Source organism: Falco rusticolus, unplaced genomic scaffold (genome assembly GCF_015220075.1).
Source record: "Falco rusticolus isolate bFalRus1 unplaced genomic scaffold, bFalRus1.pri scaffold_63_arrow_ctg1, whole genome shotgun sequence".
Taxonomy (NCBI): Eukaryota; Metazoa; Chordata; class Aves; order Falconiformes; family Falconidae; genus Falco; species Falco rusticolus.
In genome coordinates, this window is record NW_023618238.1 from 52,889 (window position 1) to 63,029 (window position 10,141).

General features: G+C 56.6%; 1 protein-coding gene across 2 annotated transcripts; it reads right to left on the minus strand.

The window, feature by feature from the left end:
* Positions 1–1,213: 1,213 nt before the first annotated feature.
* On the minus strand, positions 1,214–5,440 carry LOC119142156 (coiled-coil domain-containing protein 81-like). 2 transcript variants are annotated; one of them, XM_037374868.1, is made up of 9 exons: positions 5,090–5,440; positions 4,610–4,695; positions 4,085–4,173; positions 3,852–3,969; positions 3,329–3,461; positions 2,757–2,885; positions 2,304–2,449; positions 1,891–2,016; positions 1,214–1,367 (listed from the first exon to the last, which is right to left on the minus strand). In XM_037374868.1, exons 1-9 carry the CDS (start codon positions 5,393–5,395, stop codon positions 1,301–1,303), a joined length of 1,200 nt encoding a protein of 399 aa, XP_037230765.1. In that variant the 5' UTR covers positions 5,396–5,440; the 3' UTR covers positions 1,214–1,300. The 2 variants fall into 2 exon arrangements, with proteins under 2 accessions (XP_037230765.1, XP_037230766.1); XM_037374869.1 differs by lacking the exon at positions 2,757–2,885.
* Positions 5,441–10,141: the final 4,701 nt, after the last annotated feature.

Here is a 10,141-nt window from a genome sequence, read left to right on the forward strand (position 1 = left end):
CGGGCTGGGTTAGAGGAACGTGGCTGAAGAGTTCCTGTGCCCCAAGAGGCTCCTTTTACAAAGGCATCTTGTCCATAAGATGCCTGGCCAGAGTGGTTTGATTATTTGAATGGTAATATTCTTATCTGAAGATGCTGGGGAGGGTGGGGAGGGTGGCGAGAAAATGGAAACGGAAAGAAAAAAAAGAGAAACCTGTGCATACCACGTCTGCCCTCATTAGACATACTTAATATGGTAAACAGCTCTTGCTTGGCTGATGCTTTCACGCCGTGATGCCAAAAATTGTGTGAAATGCCATGGAAGTAACAAACACCCTTGCCCCAACCTGCAAGCAAGATGCGTGCACCCACGGGCCTGGCGGAGGTTTGGGGTGATGGGGTGAGCCAAGGCTGGGAGAAGTCATGACAGCAGTGGGCAGCTCTAACCTGGTATTGCAGCATGAGAGGCAAAATCCCACTGTGCCAGGCACAGTCCCCAGAACACGCCGTCCCCCCGCACAAGGCTTATGGCCAAGCCCCCAGCCCCAGGGCACATGGCCATGGGGCAGTGCAGCACCAGGGGACCCTCCTGGGGCCCAGGGAAGTGCCACCCTCCAGGACATCCCCAGCTGTCATGCACATGCTGTCCCCAGCCCGCCAATGGGGGACGGTTGGAGACATGCAATTTCAGGATGCAATTGATGATGGAGATGCCATTGAAGATGCAGGTGCCATCGCAGATGCAGGCACCTTCAGCAGATACCTGATAACATGGCACCCACTTTGGTCTACCTGCTGATCCTGATCCATTAGCTGGCTCCTGTCCCAGCACGAGCAAGAGGCAAGCCCACCTCCTTGCCTTCCTGGACAGCCCTTCCTGCAGAGCCCACGTCCCCCCACCACAGCCCTCCGGCTGTGCCAGCCACCCACTGCACCGCTGTGGTGCCAGTGCATTCACAGCCCTGTAAACACACAGACTTGTGGCCCTGCTGATGGTTCCCCACGCTGCATGCACGAGCATGCAGACACATGAGGGAGGCACCAGCTCTGCTGCTTTCCTGGGAAGAGGGTGAGAGCTTCCCCTGTCGTGCTGCCTGTGTGTTGGGAAGTGCCAGAATGTTCATGCTGGGGAGCGTGTGTGCACTTTATTCCCTCCTGCCCCTACCAGCAGATGTGAGATCACACATGGGGTGTGTATAATGCCTGTAGAGCAATCCATCACCGGGCACAGACCAGTCAGTCCATCTGGGAACCACCCCAGGACTCCAGGTTTTGTATTTATAGGTGGATCTTGGCAGGTGAGAAGCCTCCCGGCCCCTTGGCTAACAGCCACTGCTAAAGCCACTGCTCCCGGCACCTTCCCCTCTGCTGCGGTACCAGCATCTGGTGCTAGGGAGGAAGAAAGAGAAGTGTGTGACCGTATGGACAGGGAGAAGGCAGAGAACTCCTGCAGGCTTAGCTCAGGCCACCTGGGATGGGGTGTGCTTGCAATGAAGCCGCAAGGTGCCTGTGAAGTAGGAGAGGCGCCTTGTGCCCAAGGCCATGAGAGGGGCCCAGGCGCAACTGCCCAGCCTGGGGCTGAGTCCCCTGGGGCCGAGACCTGGAGTGTCCCCTGCTGGTGTCCCCGCTTGGGGATAGGTGTCTTGGGTCAATACTCTGCCTGGGAAGGACATGCTCCCTGGTTTGGAATGGGGAGAGCCTGCCATCAGAGGGACCCTCTGCCTTCTGCCAGGCCTTTTACATCCCACATGGAAAGCCGGTTCTGGGTGTCCAGGCAGGCCCTTGGGTGTCAGGGAGGTCCACTGCAAGGCCAGCCTCCTGAACCTGCTTCTGTCTCACGAGGGCCGTCAGGGAAATCCCCCATTTCCCCCAGGGCTGGCCTCAGTGGAGGGGTCTCTTTGGAGACTGTTACCAGGGGAGCTGCTTCTGCTGCTCTTGAAGCCGCCTCCTGTTCTCAGCGACGTACTTGAATATTTCCTTGCGCTCAAGGTATGGCTCCAGCCTTCTGAGGACCTGGACCGCTCGTGGGGAAAGGCGGCTGCAACAACAGGGAAACATTGTCTCCTCAGCCTCTGCTGCAGACCCCACCTGCCTCTCCCCTCGTCCAGCCCCTGTGCCCACCAAGACACATGGGTACCCACCCTTGCAGCCGGTCATGAGCTTTGGGCCGTGAACTGTGGGGTAACCCAGGCCATGCCCGTGTTAGGAGACACCAGAGGGTGTCCTATGCAACCCCAGGATGCAGGAACGTGGGATGTGGACATGTCTGTGGGCTCACAGCTATGTGGCTGCCCCAGGCTGTGGCGAGAGCCAGCACACACTTACTCGGGCTGGAGTCTCTGCAGCGGGGTTGCTGCTGTCTTCTGTTCTGCTGGGAGACGGGTTGGAGCCTTTCTCCACCTCTCCTTGACTGCCTCTCTCCTGGGCTGGGCTGGAGGGTGGGGAGTCCATGTGCCTCCAGTGCCGAGTGCCTGCCAAGGAGGAGACACTCTCAGCAAAGCAGATGGCAACCACCGGTGAAGTTTTCCAGAGGACATCTTGAAAGGAGCCTGCAGCAGGACCTGGCAGCCGAGAGACCCAGCACCACGTGCCCATCATCACGGCTGCTTTTGCCGCTTGCATCCTGCTGCCAGTCTCTCCCTTACGAGCATGAGCAGGCAAACCCCTGCCCTGCAGCTGGGTGTCTGTCCTGCTCCCCTCCTCTGGAGACCTGCCGCCCTGGGTGCCCCGAAGGAGAGGGTCGCTGCTGCTCTCAGCGGTGTCAATCGCTGCCCGTACCTGGGGCGGCTGTCGGTCCTTCCCCGCAGACCAGGCTTCCCACGCCGCCCACTCTGCCTTTGCTTGCTCAAGATGCACTTGCCACTTGGGCCTCACTTGCTCCCACTCTGCAGACAGTTGCCAGACCTCCTGGAGGGGATGGCAAGGCAGCAGAAGGCACGATTAGTCCCAGCTCCTGGAACGGGTGTCCTTTGAGTCTGACCCGTGTTGCTGCCCCTTGCCTCAGCTGGTCGATTGGCAAGGCTTTGCCCCTAACAGAACGGGGGCTGTGGGGTCATTCTAGGCTCCTGGCAAACACAGCTGCGACCAAAGCCCTCCCCTGTGAACAGCCGAGAAAGGACTTGGGCATCTCCCATAGCCCCTGGGCCAGGAGAAAGAGTTTTGTGACAACCCATGGGGCAACGGCATGTGGGGAGGGTGTGCAACACCTTCCTTTTCATGAAGAAGATCTGAAGGAGGTGACAGACAGCTGACAAGGAGTGCATTTCAAGGAGTCCTATCAGGCTGGCTCTCTGCACAAAGAGGCTTTTGCCGAGTCCCCAGCAGCGCGGTAGCTACAGCAAGGCACGTACCTGCAGCGCTCTCTGGCAGTCGTCTGAGGATGGGAGTGTAGAGGTGGGCTTGGCTGGAGAAGCGGGCTCCTGCCTGCCTGCCTTGCCTGCCTCCTTCATCCTGGGGGAGCTGCCTGGACACGGGGGGAGCACACTGCAAAGAGGCACCAGGAGCAGTCAGAATGAGCACGGGGCAGCTTGGTCTCCCGCTTTTGGCTGGTACCAAAGCTCCCCAGGCTGGCAGAAGCAGCACGTGAGGTGGGGCCATCTCTGCTGGCAGCGGGGAGCCTTTCCTGAGCCCCCTCAGATGGACGGGGGAGGACTGCACCTCAGCTCTTTCGTAAGGGAACCACAGGGACGTGGGGTGCACTCAGCATCCACCACCTTCCCCAGGGAGGGGCCCACAACAGGGGAAACAAGCACATAAGAGCCATGCGGCACATGTCAGGGACCTTGCCGCGTCCCTGCAGCCGGAGTGTCCGGAGGGGATGTCTCTCCTCCACGGGTGCAGGATCCCTTTCATCCCTTCCCACCAGGGTCTCACCTCTCAGAAGTCTTCTTGCCCAAGTCTTTCTGTCTTGTGCCTGGCCCCTGACTTGGCAGTGCAGGAAGGGAAAGCTTCGTCCGTCTCTGCAGCAGCTTGCCACGATGCGCCTCTGCACCTGGCAAAGGAAGAAACTCTGCAGAGCAGCCCCCTGGGGAGTGCCTTTTGACGGAGCTGTGGTCACCCAGCGCGGGGCAGGGCCTCAGCTGGGCAGCAGAGACCTGTTCCCATACCTTGTCTGAGCCTGGACTTTGCTGCAGCCTTCTTGGCCCAGGCGGACAAAGCCTTGGCCACTGCTCTGCTGACCACCGTAAAGCGAAACCTGGGCAGTAAATGATGACACAGGCTTGAAGAAGGGTGACCCCTACCCTCTGCAGCTTCCCAGCACTAATCCTCACGACTCTCGTGTGAGGCATGGCACCCCTTTTCCTCATGGCCATGCAGCCACGCATGGGTTTAATTAGCAATCTCCCCCCAACACAGACGATGTAGCTTAAAGCCCTCCCTGTGTGCAGCTGGCTCTCTCTGATGGGAGTGGCGGGCAGGCTGGGCATGAGAAACGCAATGACGCTGCTCGGCCACTCCAGGAGAACACACGTGTAACCCCAACTCATCGTAAGTTAACCAGAAACCAGCCCCTTCAGGTCAGGCCCCCTCCCAGACTCAACGTGCAACGCCGAGCCCCGGAAGGCGCACTCCTGAGGAGCTGGGAATCTGCCCGCTCGGTCAGTCGAGGGCTGCAGAGGAAACGCACTCACCTGGGGAAGGCGTGGGCAGGAGCAGCCTGCATCCCCCGAGTGCTGGTCTCTCCACCGGAGGCAGCTGCACTGGGCATCCACAGCCTCTGTAAAGTGACACAGAGCTGCTAGAAGGTTTCCAAGGCACTTTGCTCTTGGCTCCCAAAGGAAGCAAACCTGCCTCCTGCTCCAAAAGGAAGCCACTTCTCCTAACCCCTCCTCCAAATCTTCCTCCGTGAACATGAGCCCTTGCTCTGCTCTGGAGAAGCTGCACAGCAAACACTGAGACTGCGCAGTAACGCTGCCAGCCTTTCTGTAGGGCAAGAACTCAGAAGCTCAGAATAAAACTTCTTTCCCAATGGAGAAGTCAGCGCAGGTGAGCACGTGGAAAGGTGTCGGACTGGCCTGCCACGTGCAGGCTGCCCAACAGCCATCGGGTTGCTCACCCTTCAAGAGGCTTCCCAAAGTCACTGCATCACCCTCAAAGCCTGAGCAACTCGCAGTGCTGAGCAGCGCAATCCAGCTGGCCTTGCTCTCCAGCCCTGTGACGCAGTCGCGATAGAATCGCATGCACAGGACGTTGTCGGTGAAGGACAGAACGCCAATGTCCTTGAAGGCGAAGGCAAGGTGCTGCCTGTTCCTCAGCTGGAAAGAGTACAAGAGTATGGTCTCTTGCACACAGCTCTGCACCACATGCTGTGGGAAGGAAGTGGTTCGCGATAGCCATCTGTAGTTCAGCGGCTCGATCTTGACATCGTCTGCAAGGAGGAGGAACATCGTCACTGGCAGAGCGGGCTGGATTTCCATGTAAAATTCGAAACAGAATGCCAGAGAAAAGGTCGTTTATGGAAACAGTTCTTGGGGAGTGGTTAGTTTTAGAAGAGCTCAAGCTGTCCGCCTAACTTTGGAGGGAATTCTCTCCAGAGAAATACTGAAATCCTCATTTCTCTGCACCCTTTCTGAAGTGCAGAGAGCATGCATCCCACTCCCAAACAGGGCAGGGGGAAGAGAAGGGTGGCTGTTGCCTTCTCACCAGGTATAACCTCTGTGGGGAACGCTAGCTCCCGCAGAGATATCTCAGCAATGTCCAGCTTGAAGATGGGTCTTCGAACCACGTACACCTCTTCTTCACCTTGGAATCGCTCTTGCACCGTAGCAAAGGTCCCGAGTCCTGTGACCAGGACCCCCTGCCCAGGAAAACAACACAAATGCTGACCACAGGGATGAGCGAAACTCTATCACGTGCCAAATGCTTTCTCAGACTAGATCTGAATATGGTTTCTCTCCTGGTTGACCAAGTAGCAGTGGTGAACACACAGGCTTGTCTCAGCGTGCTGCCTTGATGCTTAGGGAGGGATTGCTCCCAGGGCCCACGCTTTCCAGGGCAAAAAGGGGACCAGGATCCCAACAGACCTTGCCCAGCTTCAGCTGTCCCAGGATGTATGCAGACACAGCATCCCAGATAGCCACAACCTCTGGAAAGCAAAGGAAAGAAGTGTCATGCTCCGAGACAGCCAGCTCACAGCCTCTCGGCAAGCTCCTCACCCAGGGGGTGACAGTGCAGGTGGCCACCACCTGGCCAGGCAAACACAGCAATGGCTGCAGAGCTGGGCTGTGCCCCGGTTTCAGACTGCCAGCCTTACTCTGCTCCTGGGGAAGGGCTGGGGCAGAAATGGGGATGTGGGAAGGGATTCAGGACCAGGGCTGTGGCCATGTAACGCCCAGAAAAGCATGGTTACCCCAGAGCCTCGGACATGATCTGCCAGCCTGGTGGCACAAGAGGATCCCATGGAAAGGAGCAGAGATTCTCCTAAAGGAGACTAGTTCAAGGTAAAGGGCTGTTTTACAGCACAGGCATTTCCAGCCACCTCGTCAGAGCCCTGTGGGAGCTCTAGGACACCCCAGCCCCCAGGACGCAGACCCCTTTTCATCCCAGAGCCAGAACCCCAAGAGGTACCAGCTCCCAGAGAAACCTGACTCTGGATGGCCCCCTCGCCAGGGACCACACTGTGCCCACAGGATCTTCGGGGCTGAGGACAGCCACAGCACCATGACCCAGCAGTCGTGGTTGCCCCATCTTTCCCCAAGCCCAGCGGGACCCTCTGGCAGCCCCCAGCCCTGTCCAGCCACCCCATCAGCCCAGCAGTCGCAACATTTGACAGTGGATAGCCCCAGCGCAACCTCTCAGGAAGAAACTCCGGAATCCCCTACCCATGGTGGAGAGAAGCAGGAGCGTTCGGAATAAGCTGCTGAGCTCCACGCTGAGTGCCACTGTGCAGCAGACCTCCATCGTGCTTGCTGCTTGTCCTCAGCTCAGGGAAGGGGATGCTCTTTGTGGCTCCTCATCCAAAACTGTGCCCCAACGTGCCGCTGCTCCTCTGCCTGCAGGCAAGGCTCCTGCCTGTCAGCAAGGGTCCCCTGGCGCAAGCCCGCTACCTCCTGACCCCGTCCCTGGCTGTGGAGCAGCTCTGAAGGGGAGCGGTGGGCACCCCCTCAGCAGTGCCCAAGGCCTCGCCGGGATGTGCCAGCAGCACCATGGCACTGGGGAGACAACCCTGTGATGTGGAACATTCCCCTGTGACATCAGTCCGCATCATCTGAAGGTGCATTATGACACCTGCAGGGCGGGGCCACAGCTGGTGAGAGAGGAGATGGATTTCCCCTCTTGTCCCAAGAAAGAGTTACCTGCCTTCTCCCCAGTCTGTTTCCAAAACCCCCCTCTACACCAACATGTCTCTGCTACTGGGAGCCTGTTCGGGCAGGTGGGCTGTGGGGTGGGCTGTGGCTGGGCACTTACAAGAGATGTGATTGAAGGCCTGTGGGATGCAGCAGCCCCTCCAGTGTGTACTTGCATGGCAGGAGTAACGATGGGCTTCACCGCACTGCTTTGGGCTGGGACGAAGTCCGTTTCTCTGCAGCACCCCATATGGTGCCATGTGTTGGATCTGTGACCAAACCAGTCCCAGTAACAGCTGTCGGTGAGCAGTGCTTGCACAGCATCGAGGCTGCCTCTGCTACTCCTGCTGACCCACCAGCATGTAGGCTGGGGAGGGGAGAGAGGCTGGGAGGGAACAGAGCCAGGACAGCCGACCCCAGCTGGCCGTGTTCAGCAATAAAAGTTGGTGAAAGAAGGAGCAAGGTGGGGAGGATGGTGTATGGCATTTGTCTTTCCAAGTTCCTGCTGTGGGTGATGAAGCCCTGAAGATCACGAGTAGCAAAAGGTTCAGTTGCCCTAAGTTTTGGCATCTGCTGTCATTCAATCAGCCAAAGGACATGCCCAGAGACCTCCAAGAAGATGCCTCCAGTCATTTCCCGGTCTCTCAGAGTGGCTCCATGAGAGCTTGCAGTTACCTGCACGTATCTTGGGCCACCTCTATCACCTCACAGGTCTCGAGGTGCTTGTGTCTGAGCAGCTCGCTGCTGCCCTCCATCTCCATTAGCCAGCCTCAGAGCTGAGACAAGGAGGTCACACACAGGGGCCTTCTGTGCCCCCACAAACAGAGGCAAGAGGAATGCCTCCTCTTTTGTGGCATGTGTGGGTCTGCGGTGTGCATGGGAGGGAGCAGAGTCCCTGTCTGGCCCCAGGACTGAAGACCAGGATGAGACACCTAAACTGACAGAGCTGAATCCCTTCCCTCCCCAGGGGTAAAGGAGATCCCTCCCTGGCCCTGCCTGGGTGTCCTGCCTAATGAAGGGCAATGGAAGGCAATTCTTATGCCCAAGTAATGACACTGCTGGCAAGGAGGTGTGAGAAAGGGATCATCAGAGATTTTTTCTGCCTTTTACACAGCAGGTTCCCCTGGAGCCCCAGGGACACCTGGAGGGAGCCCAGAGGGGCAGAGCAAGGGCTGCCTTGGGCTGCTCCCTGCTGCTGAGCTGGGCCGGGCTCCTGCCATGGAGGGAGCTCATGGCAAGTGGGCAGCACTCCAGAGAGACAGCTCTGCCCACCAGCAGCTCCTCTGCAAAGCGCAGCAGGGCTGAGGCTCTGCCTGCAGGCACCCAGGGCAGAGGAGCCAGGCACAGGATGGTTAAGGCAGCGTGGAGGAGGAGGAGGATGCTGAGAGCTCACAGCTGGGAAAATCTGTGCCCAGTAAGTCTGTGGCTGCAGCAAGATTTCCTCAAGCTGGCCCATCCCACAACCTATAGTATTACAGTGGGAGTTCCGAAACACCCAGCTCCCACAGGTCCTGTGTCTGTCTGTATACAAAGCTTTCCCACTGCTTTGGGTTGCATTATGTCGCCTGAACAAACCACAAAGCAGGCATTATGCTAACCACAACACACAACTGTCCCTTTCCACTGGCTTCAGAATTTATACAAATGAAAGAAGAAATTAAAAGCGTCAGCAGCACCGATCTGATTACAGAGTCATTTATTTTCTGGTCATTAATAATTTGTGCAATAAAAGATTGTGTGCCTTTCTGAGTTAGTAGGAGTTTTTGGCACAAATTTCCCTCTACACTGGTGTGAGTCTGTGCTTGGAACGTAAATTATTAGTTTCTTATCACACTCCTCCTCATTTTTCATGCTGCCACAGCTAAAGCACCAGAAGCCAACCCCTCAGTCTTGGTCTTATTTTACGCTGCATGAGAAAGGCAGCAAAGATGGCTATTCCATCTTTAATTACACAAATTCACTTTTGCGTTGCCTCTCCCTGTTGCCTTCACGGGCACGCGGTGACCTGGCTCAGGAAGTGCACGGCAGCCGACCCCTGGCCGCGCGGTCCATCAGCTCACAGACACCAATGTGGTGGATGGCAAATAGTGTTTATTGCTGAACAACGCGACACTATATAGCCTAGGTTTACAATGTCACTTCCGTCTGCTTACATCATAAACTAAAAGCTGTTGGCTAGCTGGAGGGGGGCCCTATATTTCCGTACAGCGCGAGATCTTCCGGCCACCAGGCCCTACCTAGCAACATTCCCCCCCCGCATGTTTAACTAAACAGGCTAAAATCGTAAAAATATTTCTAAAAAAGGAGTACAAAGATAAGGCACACTGAGCAATTGGCACTTGGGAAACGACTGGGGGTAATGGAGTGTAGCTTGGGATATTTGGGGAGAGCCAGGGAGAATCAGGGGAAATACTGATCAAGTACATTTTTAAAGCAGTTGTTGGTGTTCCACAAACATGATGTTGACCCTTTCCAGCCTGCTCTTGACAAAGGACACGAGCCTGTTTAATATACAGGGTCCGAAGATCAGTGTCAGCAGGATTATTGCAATCGGACCTACCAAGGTGGATATCAGGGTGGCTAGCCACGGAGATTGGTTATACCATGATTCAAACCACCCTCGTTGGGCTTCCCTGTCTCTTTTTCTTTGAGTCAATCTCTCTCTCAATTTGGCCATCAAATCCCTAACTACTCCAGTGTGGTCAGCATAGAAGCAACATTCCTCTTTCAAGGCAGCACAAAGGCCTCCTTGTTGCATAAACAGGAGGTCTAATCCCCGTCTATTCTGCAAAACAACCTCTGATAGCGAGGAGAGGGATTGCTCTAAAAAGGTAATGGATTTCTCGATTTTTTGTAGGTCTTCATCGATGGCCACTT